Raw genomic sequence first — 27,226 nt, forward strand, 5'->3', positions numbered from 1 at the left:
AGCCTCGAGCTAGGCCCATCTGCCGGCTAGCTCAGCGCGATATCAACCCAGAGCATATAGGACTGCTTTTTCTCTACCACATCACCGGATTCCTGACGCAAGCTCTGGACAATTACACCGTATATCACAGCTAGCTAGCTGCAACCGAGTGGCTACTACTGGCTAACACCTCTGTCCCGAAGCAAGCACCAGTTAGCCTTGAGCTAGCTCGAGCTAGGCCCATCTGCCGGCTAGCTGCAAGCGCGATATCAACCCAGAGCATATGACTGCTTTTTCTCTACCACATCACCGGATCCTTGACGCAAGCTCTGGACAATTTACACCGTATCATCACCAGCTAGCTAGCTGCAACCGAGTGGCTACTACTGGCTAACACTCTGTCCCGAAGCAAGCACCAGTTAGCCTTGAGCTAGCCTCGGCTAGCCCATCTGCCGGCTAGCTGAAGAGCTAGTGCCACTGCCATGCCACGAAGCTAGCACCAGTTAGCAAACACTATTTCTACATATTCACAACCTCTCTTTCGCCATCGCCATCTGGCTTTGGATTTCTCTCTGTCGACACAACACGTCTGAGCAGAACCCTCCGTCTGAGCAACACCCCCCGGCTACTAACTTTACACGCCGCGGCTAGCTTAGTGGAGCCTCTCTGCTCCATCTACGGCTGCCCCCTGGACACTATGATCACTTGGCTACATAGCTGATGCATGCTTGATGTCCATTAATCACGGTACTCCATTCTGTTTATTTGTGTCTTATCTGTCGGCTCTGTGCTTTAACTCAGATCTGTGTGTAGTTAATCCGACCCTCCTGCCTAGTCATCGTCATTTTTTACCTGTTGTTGCGTTGTCGACTAGCACCTGTTATTCTGCTGTTATCTTACCGTTGTTTTAGCTAGCCTCCCAATCAAGACCTGCAATCACTTTATGCCTTATTGTATGTCTCTCTCAAATATCAATATGCCTTGCATACTGTGTGTTCAGGCTAGTTTTCATTGTCATTGTTTGGTTGCAATGGACCCTGTAGTTCCACTCTCCGTACCTCTGATACCCCCTTTGTCCCACCCCCACACATGCGGTGACCTCACCCATTGAGACCAGCAATGTCCAGGAATACAACCTCTCTTATCATCACCCAGTGCCTGGGCTTGCCTCCGCTGTACCCGCGCCCCTCCATCCCCTGGCTGCACATTATGCCCAGAATCTATTCTACCACGCCCTATAAATCTGCTCCTTTTATTCTTTGTCCCCAACGCTCTTAGGCGACCAGTTTTTGATAGCCTTTACCGCACCCTCATCCTACTACTTCCTCTGTTCCTCGGGTGATGTGGAGGTAAACCCAGGCCCTGCATGTCCCCAGTCACCCTCATTTGTTGACTTCTGCGATCGAAAAAGCCTTGGCCTCATGCATGTCAACATCAGAAGCCTCCTCCCTAAGTTTGCCTTACTCACGCTTTAGCACACTCTGCCAATCCTGATGTCCTTGCCGTGTCCGAATCCTGGCTTAGGAAGGCCACCAAAAATTCTGAGATTTCCATACCCAACTATAACACTTTCCGTCAAGATAGAACTGCCAAGGGGGAGGAGTTGCAATCTACTGCAGAGATAGCCTGCAAAGTTCTGTCAACTTCCAGGTCTATGCCAAACAGTTCGAACTTCTAATTTTAAAATTAATCTCTCCAAAATAAGCTCTCACTGTTGCCGCCTGCTACCGACCCCCCTCAGCTCCCAGCTGTGCCCTGGACACCATCTGTGAATTGATCGCTCCCCATCTAGCTTCAGAGTTTGTTCTGTTAGGTGACCTAAACTGGGATATGCTTAACACCCCGGCAGTCCTACAATCCAAGCTTGATGCCCCAATCTCACACAAATCATCAAGGAACCCACCAGGTACAACCCTAAATCCGTAAACATGGGCACCCTAATAGACATTATCCTGACCAACCTGCCCTCCAAATACACCTCTGCTGTCTTCAATCAAGATCTCAGCGATCACTGCCTCATTGCCTGTATCCGCCACGGGTCTGCGGTCAAACGACCACCCCTCATCACTGTCAAACGCTCCCTAAAACACTTCTGCGAGCAGGCCTTTCTAATCGACCTGGCCCGGGTACCCTGGAAGGATATTGACCTCATCCCGTCAGTTGAGGATGCCTGGTCATTCTTTAAATGTTACTTCCTCACCATATTAGACAAGCATGCTCCGTTCAAAAATGCAGAACCAAGAACAGATATAGCCCTTGGTTCACTCCAGACCTGACTGCCCTCGACCAGCACAAAAACATCCTGTGGCGAACTGCAATAGCATCGAAGAGCCCCCGCGATATGCAACTGTTCGGGAAGTCAGGAACCAATACACGCAGTCAGTCAGAAAGCAAAGGCCAGCTTTTTCAAGCAGAAATTCGCATCCTGTAGCTCTAACTCCAAAAAGTTCTGGATACTGTATAAGTCCATGGAGAACAAGAGCACCTCCTCCCAGCTGCCACGCACTGAGGCTAGGTAACACCGTCACCACCGATAAATCCGTGATAATCGAAGACTTCAACAAGCATTTCTCAATGGCTGGCCATGCCTTCTTCCTGGCGACTCCAACCTTGGCAACAGCCCCGCCCCCCCCGTCTTACGCGCCCAAGCCCTCCCAGCTTCTCCTTTACCCAAATCCAGATAGCAGAGTTCTGAAAGAGCTGGAAAACCTGGACCCATACAAATCAGCTGGGCTTGACAATCTGGACCCCCTATTTCTGAAACTGTCCGCCGCCATTGTCGCAACCCCTATTACCAGCCTGTTCAACCTCTCCTTCGTATCATCTGAGATCCCAAGGATTGAAAGCTGCCGCGGTCATCCCCTCTTCAAAGGGGAGACACCCTGGACCCAAACTGTTACAGACCTATATCCATCCTGCCCTCCTATCTAAGGTCTTCGAAAGCCAAGTCAACAAACAGATCACTGACCATCTCGAATCCCACCGTACCTTCTCCGCTGTGCAATCCGGTTTCCGAGCCGGTCACGGATGCACCTCCAGCCACGCTCAAGGTACTAAACGATATCATAACCGCCATCGATAAAAAGACATTACTGTTGCAGCCGTCTTCATCGACCTGGCCAAGGCTTTCGATCCTGTCAATCACCATATTCTTTATCGGAGACTCAGTAACCTCGTTTTTCTAATGACTGCCTTGCCTGGTTCACCAACGTACTTTGCAGACAGAGTTCAGTGTGTCAAATCGGAGGGCATGTTGTCCGGTCCTCTGGCAGTCTCTATGGGGGTACCACAGGGTTCAATTCGTCGGCCGACTCTTTTCTCTTATACATCAATGATGTTGCTCTTGCTGCGGGCGTTTCCCTGATCCACCCTACGCAGACGACACCATTCTATATACTTCCGGCCCTTCCTTGGACACTGTGCTATCTAACCTCAACGAGCTTCAATGCCATACAACACTCCTTCCGTGGCCTCCAACTGCTCTTAAACGCTAGTAAAACCAAATGCATGCTTTTCAACCGTTCGCTGCCTGCACCCGCACGCCCGACTAGCATCACCACCCTGGACGGGTTCCGACTAGAATATGTGACATCTATAAGTACCTAGGTGTCGGGCTAGACTGCAAACTCTCCTTCCAGACTCATATCAAACATCTCCAATCCAAAATCAAATCAAGAATCGGCTTTCTATTCCGCAACAAAGCCTCCTTCACTCAGCGCCCAACTTACCCTAGTAAAACTGACTATCCTGCCGATCCTCGACTTCGGCGATGTCATCTACAAAATAGCTTCCAACACTCTACTCAGCAAACTGGATGCAGTTTATCACAGTGCCATTCGTTTTGTACTAAAGCACCTTATACGACCCACCACTGCGACCTGTATTGCCCTAGTCGCTGGCCCTCGCTACATGTTCGTCGTCAGACCCACTGGCTCCAGGTCATCTACAAGGCTAGTGCTAGGTAAAGTGCCGCCTTATCTCAGTTCACTGGTCACGATGGCTACACCCACCGCGAGCACGCGCTCCAGCAGGTGTATCTCACTCATCATCCCTAAAGCTAAAACCTCATTTGGACGCCTTTCCTTCCAGTTCTCTGCTGCCTGCGACTGGAACGAATTGCAAAAATCTCTGAAGTTGGAGACTTTTATCTCCCTCAACAACTTTAAAAAATCTGCTGATCCGAGCAGCTAACCGATCGCTGCAGCTGTACATAGTCCATCTGTAAACTACCCACCCAATTTACCTACCTCACCCCCCATACTGCTTTTATTTATTTACTTTTCTGCTCTTTTGCACACCAGTACCAATATCCTTCTTGCACATGATCATCTGATGATTTATCACTCCAGTGTTAATCTGCTAAATTGTAATTATTCGATTTATTGCCTACCTCATGCCTTTTGCACACATTGTATATAGATTCTCTTTTTTCTACCATGTTATTGACTTGTTTATTGTTTACTCCTGTGTAACTCTGTGTTGTCTGTTCACACTGCTATGCTTTATCTTGGCCAGGTCGCAGTTGCAAATGAGAACTTGTTCTCAACTAGCCTACCTGGTTAAATAAAGGTGAAAAAAAAAAAATAATAATAATAATAATATAGCCAATTTTGACTTTGTAACTAGCCTATCTAAGGGGAAATTGCTCAGTTCTGCCTCCATGACAAGACTCATGACAATAAACGTCAACCTGCTCACTGACATGACCCAGTCCTATCCATAGGAGCCCTGAAAGACAGACAGTTTAAATTCACCTCGACACCCTACAATGACACTGTCTAGAGAACAACACGCCCAGCACCCTACTGACAATATTGGTTTATCACAAGGTTGTCACTTGTCTTGACTGACCTTCTCACAACCTATTTGCAACATTGTGACAACGTCATGTGTTGATGGTGGATAACCCCGAAAAAAGGGAACTATCCTAAGAACTTGAAAGCCTTCTCTTCTCCAAAGTGTTTTGAGAAGAAGCGAGGGTGGGGATGCGAGGAATCGAGAGCTGTAAGACTTTCTGGTGCAACAAAATGTCTTCCAGGAAGTGCTTTCATCTCTTTCATTAGCGAACCATTTCCCCTATAGGACATAATTCCCCCACAGAATGGGCTTTGCCAGGTTTTTACAGCATGCATCAAAGATGACTTCTCACTAACCTTTAGCGGCTTGACCATAGCGATAAAACAGGGGGAGATTTATCTGTCCTAACTGTCTTCCTGAGTGATACACACTCTTAATCTTGGTCTGTGTGACTTTCCCCTGAACTGCCATAGGATTCATATGGTGCTGAAGGGAGGACAGGATGACATGCTGGTCTAGAGACAAATAGGTCTGTGTAGAAATGATACAATGGAGAATACCGGGGAGAGTGCTCTCCATAGCAGAGGGCCATAAAAGTGCCATATCGATATCCATGTACATTATCCCTTTATGATCTGGACCCTGTTTTTTAGTGATTCGTGTTTTTATCGTGCTCTATCATAACTTGCATGTGATTCTAATGTGTGTGTGTTTTGTGGGTTGTCTTGTTTCTGGATTCCGCTTATACGGCTTATGAGTGCGCCGATGGCTTAAGGGTGTGTTTGCGTTCGTGTGGGCCTGTGAGTGCATGAGTGTGTTTGCCACGTGGGAGTTCCTATTGGTGTGAGTGTGTGAGTTCAACAGATATAGGCTTTCTTTGCCAGTTGCCTCAGGTTGAGTTTTTCACYTTCCTCTCTTTCATCTGCAGCCATAACACCTGCCAGGTGCAATGTCTTAAATAGCTTCAATATACACTCGTATACTTTGCCTCTGCCAGCCCCCAGATAAGAAACACAGTCCCACACATGCAGAACATACAAGGAAACTCTCATGCGCTCTCACATGCACTCTCACATGGTCTCTCTCTCTCTCGCACTCTCTATCTCTCGCTCTCTCTAACACGCGYACACACGCGCACGCACACACACACACACACACACACACATATCGTACATTAGCAAGTCAAGTCAGTAAACAAAAAACAACTATACTGAATAAAACTATAAACACAAAATGTAAAGTGTTGGTCCCATGTTAAATGAGCTGAAATAAGAGATCCTAGAAATGTTCTCAAATTCTCAAATTTAGTGCACACATTGTTGAGTGAGCATTTTAGCCTTTGTCAAGATAATCCATCCACCTGACAGGTGTGGCATATCAAGAGGGTGATTAAACAGCATGATCATTACGCAAGTGCGGACAATAAAAGGCCACTCTAAAATGTGCAGTTTTGTTCACACAACACAATGCCACAGATGTCTCAAGTTTTGAGGCAGTGTGCAAGTGTCATGATGACTGCAGTAATGTCCACCAGAGCTGTTGCCAGAGAATTCAATCTTAATTTCTCTACCATCAGCTAACTCCAACATTGTTTTAAAGAATTTGGCAGTGCTTCCAACTGGCCTCACAACCGCAGACCACATGTAACCACGCCAGCCCAGGACCTCCACATCTGGCTTCTTCCCCTGCGGGATTGTATGGGGGGGGGTTGGGGGGTGCTGAGGAGTATTTCTGTCAGTAATAAAGCCCTTTTGTGGGGAAAAACTCATTCTGATTGGCAGGACCTGGATCCCCATTGAGTGGGCCTGTATTTCAATTGACTGATTTCCTGACTGATTTCCTTGTATGAACTGTAACACAGCAACTTCTTTGAAATTGTTGCATGTTGCATTTATATTTTTGTTCAATACAACTGACACCAGGCTGCATCCATATGCATCCATCCAATTTCTCCAAACTTGTCAAAAATGTGATCCCATTCTGCATTCTCTCTGATTCCGCTGCATTGTCTCTCCTTGCGAGTCAGCGATGTATTTTCCCGCAGTTAAGACCCTATACCCTGCCGCCCTGCAAGGAGTGCGTTTTGAAAAAACGTTTGATTCAGATCAAACCGCTCAGAAACCCTAAACGGTAGAGTTTGGCCTCCTCAGCACGGCGCCACAGCTGCCAATCTTTTGAAGGAGTCTCACCCTCTCACTGTGTTCATAGAAGACCAAGTCTCCCCAAACAACAAGACACAGCTTGATAGCATCTTATTCAGAGACGGGGGTTGGAGAAATAAAATTGCATTTTGGTTGGTTACGCAATACTAGACTAGCAAAACTAGATAGTTTGAGGCTCGAAGACACTTTTACCCTCTGACACACAAATACACATAGAAACAATTCGGTTTCCAGATTTTTTTGTTGTTGTTGATTTAGGGGTGTCCTTGTGTCGCTTGTTTTTGAATTGCTTGCTTTGTATTAGAGGAGTTGAGGAGTAGACCCTCATCTGCCTCCTCCTGTCTGTTTGGTGACAAATGTTTGGGTTTTTAAGTACAACGTCCCACTGTGCTCTTTGATGCAGTGCTGTTTGTGTCCCGACACTCTAGTGTGCCTAAAGAGGCACAGCAGTGTTCCTCCTCTCCTCAGTATTGATTGTGCTTGCTGTGTCTGGGCCCTGTAGAGTTTTACAGTAAAACACTTAGCCTACATGGGGAACACCCATAGTAAGCTAACCTAGTACAAAATAATTCCCACTCTTTAGTATTTCTTAGACATTGAAGATGTAGGGCCATATATAGAAGGATTTAATGCAGAGGGGACAAGGTCACCCCAGGCCACAAAATGATGTATTGTCGGATCTCTTTTTCCTGCTGTCCAGCAAGTGTCRTGTCTTAACGATTTGATCGTTTGCCCTAACCTTAGTATATTCCACTGTTTTGTTCACATTACAGCAATGCACTTTTTCGGCCTCAACTGGCAACTTCAAGAAACAGAAAACCAACCCGCGTTTGAGAACGGAGGGGTGAAGGCTTTGCCCACTCAACCAAGCGTACTGACAGTACTCTCAGCTGACTATGGTAAGGACCTTAGCTAAACCTATTCAGATAGCCCTTTACCTAAGTATTTAGCATACATCTGGGAAAGGAACACAACATATTTCTATGTTTCTGAATATGTTTGTAGCCCTAAATTGCACTGGATGCTTGTTTGTTTGTTCATCCGGCTTGCTGATGTGATGCATTTGGCTCAGCACAAAAAATGGTCCCAAAAGTAGCTTTGCCTGTACTGTAGATACCTTCTGAATTGTCCAGACAGCTTTGCACAACCTAGTCATTATACCGTACCCCATTCAGCCTTTACCAGTAGAGGTAATTTTGTATGCGATGTCTGCCACGTGTACCACCTTCCTTCCTCTTTACAGCAAAAGGCTGTATTATTAGGTTTTTAAGATGCACAGCCATGATGGTATTCATTGGGTTTGAGGAGGCAGGTGAAAGCTCAGTGTGATTTAAACTGGTCGAGATTTAAAACCTTGTTAGTAGTGCTAATGACGATAGCAGGATGCTCGTTTTGGGACTGTTTAAAGGCAAATCGGTAGCAGGCCATTTTCGCAGGCCATTTTCTCTCTGGAGGCAAACGGGTCTCTGTATGTCTTCATTTTGGCGCCACGGTAAAGTGACAGGAAAGGTCCTCATGCAAAAAACAGCCACACAAACAAAGATAGAAAACACCCACATTAACGACCTTCATGGGTATTAATGGAGCACCAAAATCACAAATGGACCAGTCTTGGTTTTTAAGGTCTTTATTTTAAACTGTGAAATGGGAAGCTGACATAAATACAAAGACAGATTCATACCAAGAATTTTGGATGAATATTGTCTGTTGTAATCTAAACTCCTGAGGGCCATTGTGAGAAAAGTGCAAATCATTTTTTATTTACATTTAATTTCACTAGTCCTGCTTTAGTTCCACTCATATGTTTATTCTAAGTGGTTTTTGAAATAATTATCAGGCAAACAGATTTTTAACAATAATGCTTTGATCATGACATCACTGTACACGGAAGTAGGGTATTTAACTTTCATTTGAGAACAAGTCAAATTATTTTTTTTTCATCACGTGCTTCGTAGGTGTGGACTAACAGTGAAATGCCTACTTCCAAACAATGCAGAGAGAAAGAGAATAGAGAAATAATAGAAAAGTAAAACCGGCAGTAATAATAGATACACAATGAGTTATGATAACCGAGTTGATGTGGAGGGTACGAGTTAATTGAGGTAGAGACCATATCACAGGAGGTTGGTGGTACCTTAATTGGGGAGGACAGGCTTTTGGTAATGACTGGAGCGGAATAGGTGGTATGGTATCAAATACATCAAACAGATGGTTTCCATGTGTTTGATGCCATTCTATTTGCTCTGTTCCAGCCATTATTATGAGCCGTCCTCCCCTCAGCAGCCTCCACTGTACTGTATGTACATATAACTAGGGAAAAAGTGACAGATAGTGAACAGTAGCAGCAGCGTATGTGATGAGTCAAAAAAGTGAGTGCAAAAAGGGTCAATAGTCCGGGTAGCTATTTGGTTAACTATTTAACTAACTATTTAGCCCTCTWATGGCTTGGGGTTAGAAGCTATTCAGGGTCCTGTTGGTTCCAGACTTGGTACATCAGTACCGCTTGCCGTGCGGTAGCAGAGAACAGTCTATGATTAGGGTGGCTGGAGTCTTTGACAATTTTTGGGCCCTTCCTCTGGCACCGCCTGAAATAGAGGTCCTGGATGGCAGGAAGCTCCGCCCCAGTGATGTACTGGGCCGTACGCACTACCCTCTGTAGCGCCTTCCGGTGGGATGCCAAGCAGTTGACATACCAAGCGGTGATGCAGCCACCCAAGTTGCTCTTAATGGTGAAGCTGTAGAACTTTTTGAAGATCTGAGGGCCCATGCCAAATCTTTTCAGCCTCCTGAGGGGGAAGAGGCCTTGTCGTGCCCTCTTCACGACTGTGTTGATGTGTTTGGACCATGATAGATCCTTAGTGACGTGGACACCAAKGAACTTGAAGCTCTCGACCAGCTCCACTTCAGCCGCTTCAATGTGAACGGGGGTGGGGTCAGCTCTCCGTTTCCTGTAGTCCACGATCACCTCATTTGTCTTGCTGACGTTGAGGGAGAGGTTCTTGTCCTGGCACCACACTGCCAGGTCTATGTCCTCCTCCCGTAGGCCAGGGATCATCAATTAGATACATTTTATCTTGAGCTGCTGGTTAGGTGGCCGTGAAAATAATTACAAATCATTTGTAGACTGCAAATTGACCGCATAATCATTTCAAACCTTGCTTACATTTGTATACGACCACATCATATTATGCATGGGATTACTTGGGAACAGATTTCCAAAAATAAGGTCACTTGGAGCTGATTTCCTGGTGTTTTTACAGTGCTTTATGTCGAACAAAATACCCCATAAGAGGGGAACCCTGTTATAGCCTGTCTCATTGTCGTTTGTGATCAGGCCTACCGCCGTCGTGTCGTCGGCAAATTCATGTTTGATCGTAACTCAGACAGAGTCATGTTTAAGTGGGTGTCTTTGCAGCTACATAAACCTTTAAAAGCATCACTTCCCCGTCCTTTTGATGTATTGTATCAGGTAGTGTATCAGCTATTACATYTAGATCCTTAACATTAGTGAATCACCAGTACCACAAAAAAGATAGGGAAACAGATGGTGGAACGATCTGTTCCAGTCTCATAATGGAGCAACCAGCAAGGGTCTATTTGAGTGGGAATAAAGAAGTTTGTACACCGTCATCCACTGAGTTTGTACCAGGAAGTAGAAATATCTGTAACTACTGAAGCTGACTTGTATTTCTATGTTGGACTGTGTCTCACCTAATGAGCAGGACTCATMTCATGAGGGCCGGCRATATAGACWGTGAGCCATGTGTCTGTATMATATCAAATCAAATCAAGCTTTATTTATACAGCCCATTTCAGACATGGAATGCAACGCAATAAAATATGAAATATGAAAATAGAAACAKAAATATTTATTACACAACAAACATAAGAGGATGAAAAACTAAAGAAAAACAACAAAAACTGAACGACTAGCACCAAAGGAAAAGCAAAGCTAAAATGGTGTGGTTTTAAGATCTTTTAAATATGTCCACAGTTTCGGCCCCCCTCAGGTTCCCTGGTAGGCTATTCCAGAGGCTGGGGMATAATGACTAAAGGCTGCTTCTCCATCATTTTATTTCAATCAAGGTGATATTGAAAATGTTATCATTTTGYCGAAAATGGGTTCACAGAACACAAGAACTGATGTTTGTAAAACTGTAACTGGTTTCAGAGAGCTTGTACAGTATAGGTATAGTTTTCAAATATGGTGATGATCCGGTAAGCGCTCTCTCTTTCTCCCTTCCAGGCAGGAATGGTGCGGCCCACCAGGAAAACAGCTCCGTTGACACCGGGCAAGTGGAAGTGGGCAGGAGGGTCGGTCAGGGAATACCGCCAGGGGTGTTCTGGCGCTCTCGGCTGGCTATGGAACAGCCGYGCTTCCTCAAGTTCAACATCTCTGTTCAGAAGAATGCACTGGTTGGGGTCTACGGGAGGAAGGGTCTCCCACCATCTCACACACAGGTAAATGGTACATCTGTTGAGTAGGGTGTAAAAATCTGACTGTATGAATTTTGCAAAATGACAAACAAATCCACTGCCATGTTTAGAATATTCCTCCTTTCAGTTTTATCTTCACAAAGTGAAGTGTTTGTAGTGTCCCAAGACAACGTTTTATTTGTAGCACTGTTCATCAACTGAACGACCAGATTCTAATCCTTGAGCGGATGGTCGGGGGGGCAGGAACATAATTACAAATCATTTGTCGACTGCAAATGTACCGCAAGAAGCCCAAACAGATAGAATATTTGACTAAAGCATAATCATTTCAAACCTTGCTTACGTTTGTATACAATCACATCATATTATGTATGGAAATACTTGGGAACAAATTTACAAAATTAAAATCAATTGGAGATCATTTTCCTGCGGTAATGTTATGTCCATGCAACTTAAAATATATATTATGGGATTATATATAATATATTATATATATATATATATATAATATATATATATATATACATACAATACATACATAGATATATACAGTGGGGAGAAACAAGTAAATTTGATACACTGCCGATTTTGCAGGTTTTTCCTACTTACAAAGGCATGTAGGGCTCGAAACTCTGTAATAATCATAGGTACACTTCAACTGTGTAGGAGAGACTAATCACAAGGAAAATACGGTCGTAAAACAAAAAATCCAGAAAATCACATCTGTATGATTTTTTAAATAATGAAATTTGCATTTTATTGCATGACATAAGTATTGATCACCTAAACCAACAGTAAAGAATTCCGGCTCTCACAAGAACCTGTTAGTTTAATCTTTAAGAAGCCCTCCTGTTCTCCACTCATTACCTGATTAAACCCGTGGCAACCTGTTTGAGAGCTCGTGTTACCTGTATAAAAAGACACCTGTCCACACAAATCACAACATGCACTCCACACTACTGTCCACAATGGCCAAGACCAAGAGAGCTGTGTAAGGACATCAGGAGAGATAAAATTGTTAGACCTGCACAAGGCTTGGGATGGCGTACAGGACAATAGGCAAGCAGCTTGGTGAGAATGGAAGACAACTGTTGAACATAATTATTAGGAGAAAATGGAAGAAGTTCAAGATGCAGGGTCGGTAAAATCACCCTCGGTTCTGGGGCTCCATGCAAGATTTCACTCTTCGTGGGGCACAACTGATCATGAGGAAGGTGAGGGATCAGCCAGAACTACACGGCAGGACCTGGTATAGGACCTGAAGAGAGCTGGGACCACAGTCCTCAAAGAAAAACCATTTAGAACAACTACGCCGTCATGGATAATAATCCTGCAGCGCACGCAAGGTCCCCTGCTAAGCCAGTGCTGTCCAGGCTGTCTGAAGTTTGCCAATGACCATCTGGATGATCCAGAGGAGGAATGGGAGAAGGTCATGTGGTCTGATGAGACAAAAATAGAGCTTTTTTGGTCTAACTCCACTCGCCGTGTTTTGGAGGAAGAAGAAGTATGAGTACAACCCAAAGACCAACCATCCCAACCGTGAAGCGAATGGAGGTGGAAACATCATTCTTTGGGATGCTTTTTCTGCAAGGGGACAGGACGACTGCACCGTATTGAGGGAGGAATGGATGGGGCCATGATATCGCGAGAATCTTGGCCAAACCTCCTTCCTCAGTAAGAGATTGAAAGATGGGTCGTGGCTGGGTCCTTCCAGCATTGACAACGACACGAGCACACGCCATGGCAACTAAGGAGTGGCTCCGTAAGAAGCATCTCAAGGTCCTGGAGTGGGGCCCTAGCCAGATCCTCAGACTACCCAAATAGAAAATCTTTGGATGGAGCTGAAAGTCCGTATTGCCAGCGACAGCCCCGAAACCTGAAGGATCTGGAGAAGATCTGTAGGGAGGAGTGGGCCAAATCCCTGCTGCAGTGTGTGTCAAACTAGTAAGAACTACAGAAAACGTATGATCTCTGTAATTGCAACAAAGGTTTTTCTGTACCAAATTTAAGTTTGCGTTTCTGATGTATCAAATACTTATGTCATGCAATAAAATGCAAATTAATTACTTAAATCATACAATGTTGATTTTCTGGATTTTGTTTTAGAGATTCCGTCTCTCATAGTTTGAAGTGTACATATGATAAAAATTACAGACCTCTACATTGCTTTGTAAGTAGGAAAACCTGCAAATCGGCAGTGTATCAAATACTTGTGCTCTTTTCTCACACCACTGGAGGAGTAAAAGTGAGGGGCAAAAACTACATCAACCACATAAGTATTTATTTCTTTTTTGCTCAGAGTTCGCCAAATGGCTTGCTGGCTGCAAGTTGGGGAACCCTGACTTAAAGGGTTGTGACCAGGCAGTGGCTATTTTCCACTTCACTCTAGAGCAAAAGCTTTCAACTTCACCTTTTTGACATTCTCCGACTTGACTTATTGAAGAAGAGCCTCTTTCAGTTGGGCCACTATCAAAAGAAAAAAAAGTTCAATACAAATTACAACAGGAAAGAAGGGATTACAAGATGAAAGAAGGAAGGAACCCAACAAAATCAAAGACAACAAAACAGAGTCCTAAAGAAAGAAGCCTCCTTTTATGTCCAAGGCGATTGTTGTGCAGGAAACTGTCAATGCCTAGACACAGAGTCCACCACCACTGCCTTAGAAACTGTCTGTTAAATTGCCAGGGAGATAAATCGATGTGTTTACTTAACTGAGCATGAAAGACCCCAATGAGAGATATTGACCGTTGGTTACATTTACAGCCTGAGGAGAGGAGCAACTTTAAAGTGCATCACCTACCCCTCACAAGAAAAGAAAAAACAACTATTTGTTATTGAGCGTCTTACTCTGCATGAATTATCAATTGTTTAAAACCAGKTTTTTTGAAGAAATTGTCAACACTAGTTTGAATTCCCAAGTACTAGCTAATCATTTTAAACAATATACTTTTAGGGGTAGATCAACTTTAATATTGCAGATAGATTGTAGCTTCCATCAATGTAATTGTCTGCATCATTTCCAATCCCCCATATATTTTTTGTATATATATAAAGTTCCAGTCAAAAGTTTGGACAAACCTACTCTTTCAAAGTTTTTCTTTATTTTTACTATTTCCTACATTGTAGAATAATAGTGAAGACATCAAAACTATTAAATAACACATATGGAATCATGTAGTAACCAAAAAAGTGTAGATGAGTTGGACCGCAGAGTGAAGGAAAAGCAGCCAACAAGTGCTCAGCATATGTGGGAACTCCTTCAAGACTGTTGGAAAAGCATTCCAGGTGAAGCTGGTTGAGAGAATGCCAAGAGTGTGCAAAGCTGTCATTAAGGCAAAGGGTTGCTACTTTGAAGAATCTCAAATATAAAATATATTTTGATTTGGTTTAACACTTTTTTGGTTACTACATATTTCCATATGTGTTATTTCATAGTTTTGATGTCTTCACTATTATTCTACAATGTAGAAAATAATAAAAATTAAGATAAACMGTTGAATTAGTAGATGTGTCCAAACTTTCAACTGATATAATATTATTATTTATTCTTTGTATATATACAGTGCCTTACAAATGTATTTATCCGCCTTGGCGTTTTTACTATTTTGTTGCATTACAACCTGTAATTTAAATAGATTTTTATCTGGATTTCATGTAATGGACATACACAWAATTGTCCAAATTGGTGAAGTGAAATTTAAAGAAATTCGAAAACAGAAAAGTGGTGCGTGCATATGTATTCACCCCCTTTGCTATGAAGCCCCTAAATAAGATCTGGTGCAACRAATTACCTTCAGAAGTCACATAATTAGTTAAATAAAGTCCACCTGTGTGCAATCTATCTCACATGATCTCAGTATATATATACACCTTTTCTGAAAGGCCCCAGTGTCTGCAACACCACTAAGCAAGGGGCACCACCAAGCAAGCGGCACCATGAAGACCAAGGATCTCTCCAAACAGGTCAGGGACAAAGTTGTGGAGAAGTACAGATCAGGGTTGGGTTATAAAAAAGTATCTGAAACTTGGAACATCCCACGGAGCACCATTAAATCCATTATTTTAAAAAATKKAAAGAATATKGCACCACAACAAACCTGCCAAGAGAGGGCCGCCCACCAAAATTSACGGACCAGGCAAGGAGGGCATTAATCAGAGAGGCAAAAAAGAGACCTAAGATAACCTTGAAGGAGCTGCAAAGCTCCACAGTGGAGATTGGAATATCTGTCCATAGGACCACTTTAAGCCATACACTCTACAGAGCTTGGCTAGCCAGAAGTGGCCAGATTAAAGCAATTWTTTTAATGAAAAKAATTAACAAACATGTTTGGTGTTCGCCAAAAGGCATGTGGKAGACTCCCCAAACATATGGAAGAAGGTACTCTGGTCAGATTTAACTAAAATATAGCTTTTTGGCCATCAAGAAAGCAAACTCAACACCTCKCATTACCCCGAGAACACCATCCCCACACCCCGAGAAYACCATCCCCATGGTGGTGGCAGTATCATGCTGTGGGGATGTTTTTCATCGGCAGGGACTGGGAAACTGGTCAGAATTGAAGGAATGATGGATGGTATATGGCACTGCTGTCAATATTTGTTGTCCTTAAATGAAGTTGGTATACTTTTTTATTCATCACAATTTTCTTTAACCAATTTTGGTCTTAAATGCAGGGCCGACAGCCAAGTTTCTTTCTTTTTTCCCCCTTCTTACTTTCCTCTTCCATTTTTGCGGTAATGCTGCAATAGTTGGTTGTAATTTTTGGCAGAGCAGACATTTCCGTAAATTTGTCTTAGCTGCATGTGTGACATAACTCCACCAGTACTATTTATGATATTATTTACAAAGATTATAACTGTTTTAAACATTTATTTTTCAATTATAGTATATTTGAGTTTAACCACAATTTTTGTTGTATTATATGTTCTGTCTTTTCTGGTGGAATAAACTGAAATTGSAACCAACTTTCTGTATCTTGTTTTAAAAAGTGATATTTTGGAGATTATTTCCTTTTCAAATAACCAAAAGTGATCTGAATAAAAGGAAAARGGCCATTCTTGAACAAGGGGTGAGACATTTTTACTATTCTGCTGGAGTTTGGATTTAAGTATAGCTTTTCTATGACCGAAGCCTTTAGTGAGAAGTCTAATGCTTTAATATTTAATAGACAAAGTCCWCCACCACTGCCTTAGAAACGGTCTGTTAAATTGCCAGGGAGAAAAATCAATGTGTTTACTTAACTGAGCGTGAAAAACCACAATGAGAGATATTGACCGTTGGTTGCATTCACAGCCTGAGGAGAGGAACAACTTTAAAGTCACCTACCCCTCAAAAAAAGAATAACTACATTTGTTATTGTTTTACTCTGCATGATTCATCAATTGTCTAAAACTAGGTTTTGTGAAGAAATTATCAACGATAGTTTGAATTCCCAAGTACTAGCTAATCATTATTTTGTGGTTCATTTGGTGGCCAAGCTAGGCTTGGCTTCTTGTCCATAATCATTTGCTCCTATTGTTAGATTGAGATCAGCCTTTTCCAAGGAATCAATATGTACACACTGATCTGGGAGTTAAGGAATGTTTGGGTTTTGGACTTTTCGTACTTGGCCCCCTGGCCACCAACACAAAATGGCCTACATCAGCAGGGTAATATCTCTTATCTACCCCTCAGCTCTTCTCAATAGGGTTTAAACCACTGAGTGTTGACTTGGCTCACCCTTGCTTTAATGCTTTATTTCCTATGCGTACTGAGTCAGTTGGAGAGTTGCTTTGTGTTGTGTCCGCCTTTTACTTCTTTCAACACCCTGTTTTGTGTTTGTGTGACTGAAACACTTWACATACAGAATGAAAATGATAATTCTTCTGGAAAATCTTTACTTCGACTCAATTCAATCATGGATAGCTCCTTTAATGTAAAAGGATACTTTTTTWAAACAGATATTTTCCCTATATGCACCTGGAACTACAAAGAATGTCACGTCAGAATTTTTCATAATCTTATGTCGAGTGACCAATGAATAAGTCCCAACTGACTTCTCTGCTTCACCTTTCTTCAGTATGACTTTGTGGAGCTGCTGGATGGCAGCAGACTCATCGCCAAAGAGAGGCGGGCTTCCACGGAGCCGGAAGCCAGGGGGCAGATGGAGCACCAGGTCAGCCTCCACCAAGCTGGCTTCATCCAGTACCTGGACTCTGGGGTGTGGCATCTGGCCTTCTACAATGATGGGAAGAGCCCGGAGACAGTATCATACAACACCATCATCCTAGGTAAGGGACCACCTCTGTAGATATGGGTGACTAGGGCGCTGTAAATTTGTGTTAAGGTACTTATTGGAGGTTATTTTCCCCCAAGTTACTGAGTGAACTTTCCTACTTAGAGAATGACTGAATAGTTGCCACTGGTAGGCCAGATAACCACAGACATACACTAATCAAGAATTTAAACTACATCTACAGACTATATGGTGCAAGCATAATTTGTTGATTGGGCTGTGTGAATTGTCTTATGCATATTTTACGCCTTTACATAGCATGAACATCACTATCCCTTAGGACAGCCTCCTTGTGCTGGCTCAGGAATTGTGCTGTGGGAAAAGAGAAAAAGGGCTGAGTTTTGCCTTGGGGAATTCCGTCAATAGGTTTCTTAAGATATGGAGTTATCGATAACCAATGTCAAAATTGCCTGGATCTGTTGAAACCAGGGTTTGGAACCAAAATTATTTTCCAATCATTTCGTACTGAATAGAACCATTATTTTTCTTGTTCCGATCTGCAAAATAAAGTTCTGGACTGGATCAAAACCCCCAAAAATAACAGTTAATATCGTTCCTTCTGTTCCTTTTTAAGGATCTAAAATAGTTCGACATTAAATTACTTCACCAATCAGTGCAGATAGAGCTGCTTGCTATGGAGCGGGCAAAATGTAATTGTTTAACTACATGCATTGGACAGACAAGTGTAGGGTGCGAGATGTGACAAATTTTGCAGGTGGGGAGAGAGCGAGAGAAGTTGGTGGAGGARGCTTGGCTTGAAACGCTTGGCATCTTGTTATGACAAGCATTATTTGACCAGGGATGTTCTCTTGATAAGTAAGGGAATTGAACCATTTTCCTGTCCTCTTAAGCATTGAAAATATACAGAGTACTTTTGGGTGTCAGGGAAAATGTATGGAGGAAAAAGTACATTTTCTTTAGGAATGTAGTGAAGTAAAAGTAGTCCAAAATATAAATAGTAAAGTACAGATACCTAAAAAAAACGACTCAAGTAGTAGTTTAAAGTATTTTTAATTAAGTTCTATACACCACTGGTAATTATATCRATTTTATCACACTTGATACTCGTAATTGGATGTACTTGTGATCGGGAAACACGGAAGTGCGCCTTAGGTGCCCGTAAAGCCTATACCTGGAGTGCGCATTACTGTGCTATTACTCAGATCGCATCTCAGAGGGCATCGTTATATTCCTTCACTCATTCACACACATTGTTCAAAGGTAAACGACCCCAACAGATGAAAATGCACATGGGGGCTATTTACTTATCAATGAAATAGGCTAATAAAAATTCTAATGCATGCATGGCTGGTTACTACTGCCGGTATGTTAGGCTAATTCGCTTGCCCCATATATTGTTTCACTTTCGAGAGTAGCACAACTTTTCTCTCCCAACACTTATCCTGCAATCAAAATAAACTATCTACATTTGTAATTATATTTTCGAATGATCTGTCGCTCGGTAAACATGCCTGGGCGAGAAGAAATAATAGCAAGAAGCATGAGCTTAGATCACAAGACGTCGTCAACAATTAAATAATTATAYGAACAGACAAAGTAGGTCTACTAAACAACACCAAGTCGACAGACAAAAACAACCACATCGCCTATGTCTACAGAAAATAATTAGATTGAACAACAATGACTAGCTACGGATTCTGATTAATACATGATGTTTGGAGAAGGGGAGACTTGTGCCCTGAGACRAGTGACTGTGAGTGAGGGACTGTAAGTGAGTGAGTGAGTGAGTGAGCGAGCGAGCGAGTGATAAATCAGCGTGTATCTGTCTGGGGGATATGAGAGTAAACGGAGAGCTGMTTGTTCTAATAAAATCGTTGAAGCAGGCTCAACCAATACTCCGCCAGTTGTGTTACAGACAGAAGAACTAGCCAATAGTTATTTGGAGCACACAACGGATAATTGCCAAAATTACTCGTGTCATAATCATATTYGTAAAATTCTTAATATTCGTTACCCGTTTTATCCGAGTACTCGACACACCCCTACTAACAATAATTAAAATAAAAACACTTCTTACCTTTTTGTAGTTAATAMATCCAATGTGAAAYGTGATAACTGTAGTATTATTAACAAGCATTGAAGAAGTGAATCTATTCTTCTCTAATAAAAAAAATCTCTCCCTAATTTCTGAATCACTCTTGTAACATCAGTGGGCTACAGTAGCCTATGATTCGGCGAGGCGGGTAGCCTACACACACACTAGAAAATATGTTCAGCTGGCATGGAATATGTTTCTAAATGACAGATGGCTTTGCATAGGCTCTTTGTTAMATTTTTTGTGGAACTGTAAAAAAATATCTGGAACGTAAAATATGTTATTAACTGGTTCCCATGCTTTTAAAATAASGGTTATGTTCCGGAACTGTATAGATCATGTTCGTTCCCGGTTCTGATTCCTGTTCTGAAATAGTTTTTTAATTACATTCTTTTCCGTTTTTCGGTTCTGTTCCCTGAAGCAGTTCCAACTCCTGGTTGAAACTGACATCCTGGTAGTGAACATCCAATACACGTCTTCAAAAGCAATAAAAACTAAACGTTTGTGTTAAGATGGCAATCTAAACGAGCCCCCAGCTTAGAGGGAGATCCCTTTATGAGTGCTGGTCTTTTGAACGAACACAAGACGTGTCAGTGGATATGTCCAATTAACTCAGAGGATTTACTTGTAAACAGTTCAGAGATTCCGTTGCTTGTAAGTAGGATTTACCAAAGGAGAAAGAAAATGTGTCAAGGAATAAAGAAATCCACTGTGCGATTTAAAATGTTCGAGATGGGCAACATGGCATGGGAGTAGTCAGGCTACAGCAAACGGGATATGGAAGCTTAAACCTTCACGGGACATGGGAGGATTTCGGGAATGGCATATCATGCTTGCAGATCAGAAATACACATACAGTTGAAGTCGGAAGTTTACATACACTTAGGTTGGAGTCATTAAAACCCGTTTTTCAACCACTCCACACATTTCTTGTTGACAAACTATAGTTTTGGCAAGTCGGTTAGGACATCTACTTTGTGCATGGCACAAGTAATTTTTCCAACAATTGTTTACAGACAGATTATTTCACTTATACAGTTGAAGTCGGAAGTTTACATACACCTTAGCCAAATACATTTACACTCTGTTTTTCACAATTCCTGACATTTAATCCTCTTATTAATTCCCTGTCTTAGGTCAGTTAGGATCCCCACTTTATTTTAAGAATGTGAAATGTCAGAACAATATTAGAGAGAATTATTTATTTTAGATTTGATTTCTTTCATCACATTCCCAGTGGGCCAGAAGTTTACATACACTCATTTAGTATTTGGTAATATTGCCTTTAAATTGTTTAACTTGGGTCAAATGTTTCAGGTAGCCTTACACAAGCTTCCCACAATAAGTTGGGTGAATTTTGGCCCATTCCTCTTGACAGAGCTGGTGTAACTGAGTCAGGTTTGTAGGCCTCCTTGCTCGCACATGCTTTTTCAGTTCTGCCCACACATTTTCTATTGGATTGAGGTCAGGGCTTTGTGATGGCCACTCCAATACCTTCACTTTGTTGTCCTTAAGCCATTTTGCCACAACTTTGGAAGTTTGCTTGGGGTCATTGTCCATTTGGAAGACCCATTTACAACCAAGCTTTAACTTCCTGACTGATGTCTTGAGATGTTGCTTCAATATATCCACATCATTTTTCTCCTCATGATGCCATCTATTTTGTGAAGTGCACCAATACCTCCTGCAGCATAGCACCCGCACAACATGATTCTGCCACCCCCGTGCTTCACGGTTGGGATGGTGTTCTTCGGCTTGCAAGCCTTCCCCTTTTTCCTCCAAACATAACGATGGTCATTATGACCAAACAGTTCTACTTTTGTTTCATCAGACCAGAGGACATTTCTCCAAAAAGTACGATCTTTGTCCCCATGTGCAGTTGCAAACCGTAGTCTGGCTTTTTTCTGGCGGTTTTGAAGCAGTGGCTTCTTCCTTGCTGAGCGGCCTTTCAGGTTATGTTGATATAGGACTCGTTTTACTGTGGATATAGATACTTTTTTACCTGTTGCCTCCAGCATCTTCACAAGGTCCTTTGCTGTTGTTCTGGGATTGATTTGCACTTTTCGCACCACAGTGTACGTTCACATATAGGAGACAGAACGAGTCTCTTTTCTGAGCAGAATGACTTGAGCATGGTCCCATGGTGTTTATACTTGCGTACTATTGTTTGTACAGATGAACGTGGTACCTTCAGGTGTTTGGAAGTTGCTCCCAAGGATGAACCAGACTTGTGGAGGTCTACAATTTCTTTATCTAAGGTCTTGGCTGATTTCTTTTGGTTTTCCATGATGTCAAGAAAAGAGGCACTGAGGTTGAAGGTAGGCCTTGAAATACATCCTCATGTACACCTCCAATTGACTCAAATTATGTCAATTAGCCTATCAGAAGCTTCTAAAGCCATGGCAGAATTTTCCCAGCTGTTTAAAGGCACAGTCAACTTAGTGTATGTAAACTTCTGACCCACTGAAATTGTGATACAGTGAATTATAAGTGAAATAATATGTCCAAACAATTGTTGGAAAAATGACTTGTGCCTTGCACAAAGTAGATAACTGACTTGATAAAACTATAGTTTGTTAACAAGACATTTTTGGAGTGGTTGAAAAACTGGTTTTAATGACTCCAACCTAAGTGCATGTAAACTTCCAACTCCAACTTTACCTAGCTACATATACTGTACATCAATGGAGGCTCCTAATAATGGCTGAAACGGAGTGGAATGGCTGGAATAGTGTAAATCAAACAAGTGAAAACCATGTTTGATACCACTTCATTCACTCCATTCTGGCCATTTATTATGAGCCGTCCTCTCCTCAGCAACCTCCACTGCCGTACATGTATAACATTGACTGAGTGAAATTGTGGTATGCAGTAGCTGTATAAGACGGCGTAGGATGTGACAACATAGTAGTGATAGGAAATCCAATACAAGGATCCATTGTGTTGATATTGGATGATGAAATACAAATGTGGTGGCTACATTTTAGAGGTATGATATCTAATGGCTGGTGTAATTCTWGAAAAAAAATGTCTGTCCCAACAGAGTCAGTTATGGAGTGCTCACACAACTGTTATGGAAACGGTGAATGTGTGTCGGGCTCCTGTCACTGTTTCCCAAGGTTCAGTGGACCACACTGCTCAAGAGGTATATATTTTCTATTGCCACAGTCCTAATCCGTGTATTGATATCACAATCAATGAATGGCCATGTTTCAAAGGACAAATATTGGCTATAATGTCAGAATTGATTACCATGTGCATGTGRTATTTGTTCTGAATTTTAGGGTTAGGTTTAGGCTAAAGGTCAGGGTTAGGGCTAATGGTTCAGATAAAATCTTTGGAGAGAAAGTGTTGTACTTATGTYCATTGTAGCATGGCCAGATAATGATAGATGTGTTGATGTTTTGGTTGTATCAACACTATAGCTACAAAATTGAATAATATACTTTACCGGAAATTGCCATGTATACTTTTAATAACCTTGTTACTTTCMACCACAGCTGCCTGTCCCATCCTATGCAGTGGCAATGGCCAGTACACCAGGGGGCGCTGTCAATGCTACAGTGGATGGAAGGGCACAGAGTGTGATGTGCCCGCTACTCAGTGTGTGGACCCCCAATGTGGCGGCCATGGGATCTGCGTGACGGGTAACTGTGTGTGCAATGCCGGCCACAAGGGAAGCAACTGTCACCAAGGTACMCCACAGGGATATGTAGTGTCGCCGTTTGATTTCCCAGCCGGTCAGCGACATAGACAGCTGAAACAATTGCTCTTTTCAACTTCACCAAGCAGATAATTCATTGTGTTCCCCATTGATACTTTGCATGCATTAGCTCCCTCTAACCATTTAGATACAACAGCTATGGATTGGAATTGATTCGGAGTTGTCCATCCAATGTGATTGGTTCAGTGCACTCCAGTACACAAAACCTGTGCTCGTCCATTTCTCGTTTTTGTCGAAAGTACCTCTTGCTTTTTCCTCCATCTTTTCTCCCCCTGTTCAATTAGTTTTAACTTCATTGATCCATAATCAGACAGAGGCAATTAACTTGTCAGATTTACATCTGCAGCTCAGTGACCTGACGTGTAAGATATTATTGAATCGAGGGAGTAATTAAATATTTTTTTGCGCACATTGTGAAGTGAATTAAGAGAGAAAGGACACAAGTGCTATTGTGGAACTAACTATCTTGCCTTATTGAGAATAATTTGGTGCTTATCATATAAGTCGCTGAGATCAATATAGACTACATGACCAAAAGTATGTGGACACCTGTTCGAACATGTCATTCCAAAATCATGGACATTAATATGGAGTTTGTCCCCCCTGCTGCTACTTGCTGCTACAAGTGCCTCCATTCTTCTGCCAAGATGTTCCACTAGATGTTGGAACATTGCTGCGGGGACTTGATTCCATTCAGCCAAGAGCATTAGTGAGGACGGGCACTGATGTTGGGCGATTAGGCCTGGCTCGCAGTCGGCATTCCAATTCAAAGGTGTTCGATGGGGTTGAGGTGCAGGCCAGTAATGTTMTTCCAAACCGATCTCGACAAACATTTCTGTATGAACCTTGCTTTGTGCATGGGGGCATTGTCATGCTGAAACAGGAACTTCCCCAAACTGTTGCCACAAAGTTGGAAGCACAGAATCGTCTAGAATGTCATTGTATGCTGWAGCATTAAGATTTCCCTCCACTGGAACTCAGGGGCCTAGCCCGAACCATGAACAACAGCCCCAGACCATTATTCCTCCACCACCAAACTGTTGGCAGTATGCATTAGGGGAGGAAGCGTTCTCCTGGCATCTACCAAACCCAGATTAGTCCGTTGGAATGCCAGATGGTGAAGAGGGATTGATCACTCCAGACAATGCATTTCCACTACTCCAGAGTCCAATGGCAGCGAGCTTTACACCACTCCAGCCGACGCTTGGCATTGCGCATGGTGATCTTATGCTTGTGTGTGACTGCTAAGCCATGGAAACCCATTTCATGAAGCTCCCGACTGATAGTTATTGTGCTGACGTTGCTTYCAGAGGCAGTTTGGATCTCTGTAGTGAGTGTTACAACCAAGGACAGATGATTTTTACGTGCTACGCGCTTCAGTGCTTAGCGCTCCCGTTCTGTGAGCTTGTGTGGCCTACCACTTTGCAGCTGAGCCGWTGTTGATCCTAGACGTTTCCACGTCACATTAACAGCACTTACAGTTGACCAGTGCAGCTTTAGCAGGGCAGACATTTGACGAACAGACTTGTTGGAAAGGCGGCATCCTATGGCGGTGCCACGTTGAAAGTTACTGAGCTCTTCAGTAAGGCCATTCTACTGCCAATGTTTCTCTATGGAGATTGCATCTCTGTGTGTTTGATTTTATACACCTGGCAGTTTGGCTGAAATAGCTGAATCCACTAAYTTGAAGGGTTGTCCACATACCTTTGTATATATGGTGTATGTGTTAGCTTGAACGTCTAAACTAGTAATAAGGTGGCTATGGAACATTTTCACATGTTTATTAGTTTATTTCATTCGGCCTTGATTGGGGTGGCAAGTAGGCTAGTGGTTAGACCAGTAACTGAACRGTTGCTGGATCAAATCCCAGAGCTGACAAGGTAAAAAACATTTGTTCTTCCCCTGAACAAGGCATTTAACCCACTGATGGTAGGCTGTCATTTTAAATAAGAATTTTTTCTTAACTGACTTGTCTGGTTAAATAAAGGTAAAAAAAAATGTAAATAAAAAAATCATCCCATACACAGTACTTGATCCATCTCCTTTCTTTTCCCCGTGTTTCCCTAGTGGACTGTCTGGACCCGACCTGCTCAGGCCACGGAGCCTGCCACCACGGTGAATGCCACTGTAACCCGGGCTGGGGCGGAATGGGCTGTGCGATCCTGAGAAGCACGTGTCCTGAACAGTGCTCCAGCCACGGAACTTTCCACACCGAGACGGGAACCTGCATCTGTGAGGCTAACTGGACAGGCTCCGACTGCTCTGTAGGTCAGACAACGCTCTCTTACTCTTCATTAGGTTTAGCTGTCTGGCTTTGTGTTTTGTTATGTGTGATGTAGAGGAGGCTCCTCCATTGAGGAAAAGGATGATGGTCCTCATTAATATGAGGAATATTTTAAACAATTTATTTGTAGGTACTTTTCCAATTTGAGGGCTGTGCTTTGTTTTTAGTAATCGGTTCCTTTGCTTAAAGGACCAGGTGATTCATGGTCAATGTCTTTCTCTAGAATGGGGTCGTTCAGTTTAATCGCAGTGCAGAATTAGTCCCTGCATCTGCAGTTCACAGTTGGCGACCCTAATTGAGTACCATCCAATTAGAACCTACTGGGTTTGTAACAATCCAGATGTAAGATTACTTAAGCAACACATTAACTTGATTGTGCGATTGAAATCCAAAGGCTTTTTTGCACAAGAGGGTTTACTGTAAGTCTGAAATGATGGATGAGCCGAGAACCTGCACTGCAGGGAGGAAAAAGGAATGGGTGTTTTGAGAAACTGGAAGTTGTGTCTCAATTTATTCACTTTCAGACAACATTCTGAAAGTGAACATTCTGAAATGAAAAAAAGCTATAGAATATCAGGACACAGAGTCCCTCTTTCACAWTGTGAAACATCCATTGCTGGTCGATGTAAAACAATACATTGAAGGGAGCAATTTTAGCTTAAGCAGAAATCCAAACTCTTATTTGCCCACTTGGGTAGTAATCGAGGTTTCTCTTAATTATCTCAGCAGTTCGACTTCAATCAAATTAACTTTAATTAACAAGCGGTGTGGCATAGATCGACCACCGACATCACGCCAGAGTCAGGGGCGTGCTAAAAGGAGATAAACACATTTGCGCTAATGAAAAATAGATTATATGGATTCTTTGGGGGGGGGGGGGGGGGGGCTTTGTAATCGAACGCTCCCCCTCCAGAGGCATGGTGAATATTCTGAAGTGTCGTCTAAGCATTAATTAGAGACCCACCAAGGGTTCTCAATCGAAGAAAATTCCATTCAGGGGGAGATTAAACTAATATCTTAAAAATGTGCAAATGAGAGTGGGAGATGGTTTCGCTTGTAAGCGAACAACAGTAAAACATTTAAATGGTGTACAGTGCCTTCTGACACAAAATATTTTAAAGTTCATTTATGTAACATAAAAAAACTAATAGCGGTGAGTCTTTTTGGGTAAGTATAAGAACTTTGCACACCTGGATTGTTCAATATTTGCCCATTATYCTTTTTTTTATTATTCAAGCTCTGTCAAGTTGGTTGCTGATCATTGCTAGCAAGCCATTTAAATCTTGCCATAGTTTCAAGTTGATTTAAGTAAAAACTGTAACTAGACCACTCAGGAACATTCAATGTCATCTTGGTAAGCAACTGCAGTGTATATTTGGCCGTGTCTTTTAGGTTATTGTCCTGCTGAAAGGTGAATTTGTCTCCCAGTGTCTGTTGGAAAGAAAACTGAACCAGCTTTTCCTATAGGATTTTGCCAGTGCTTAGGTGTACTCCGTTTCTTTTTATCCTAAA

At 42.5% G+C, this 27,226-nt stretch overlaps 1 protein-coding gene across 1 annotated transcript in view; it reads left to right on the forward strand.

Annotated features, from left to right (window-relative positions):
• Positions 1-27,226, forward strand: part of LOC111967579 (teneurin-3-like) — a 229,472-nt gene that overhangs the window by 133,546 nt on the left and 68,700 nt on the right. The window contains exons 6-11 of the mRNA XM_070444793.1: positions 7,712-7,837; positions 11,185-11,399; positions 17,435-17,645; positions 22,750-22,851; positions 23,207-23,401; positions 25,498-25,698. Of these exons, the coding sequence (XP_070300894.1) occupies positions 7,712-7,837; positions 11,185-11,399; positions 17,435-17,645; positions 22,750-22,851; positions 23,207-23,401; positions 25,498-25,698 (1,050 nt within the window). The remainder of the gene's footprint in view (positions 1-7,711; positions 7,838-11,184; positions 11,400-17,434; positions 17,646-22,749; positions 22,852-23,206; positions 23,402-25,497; positions 25,699-27,226) is intronic.

Source organism: Salvelinus sp. IW2-2015, linkage group LG8 (assembly GCF_002910315.2).
Source record: "Salvelinus sp. IW2-2015 linkage group LG8, ASM291031v2, whole genome shotgun sequence".
In the NCBI taxonomy this organism is placed as follows: Eukaryota; Metazoa; Chordata; class Actinopteri; order Salmoniformes; family Salmonidae; genus Salvelinus; species Salvelinus sp. IW2-2015.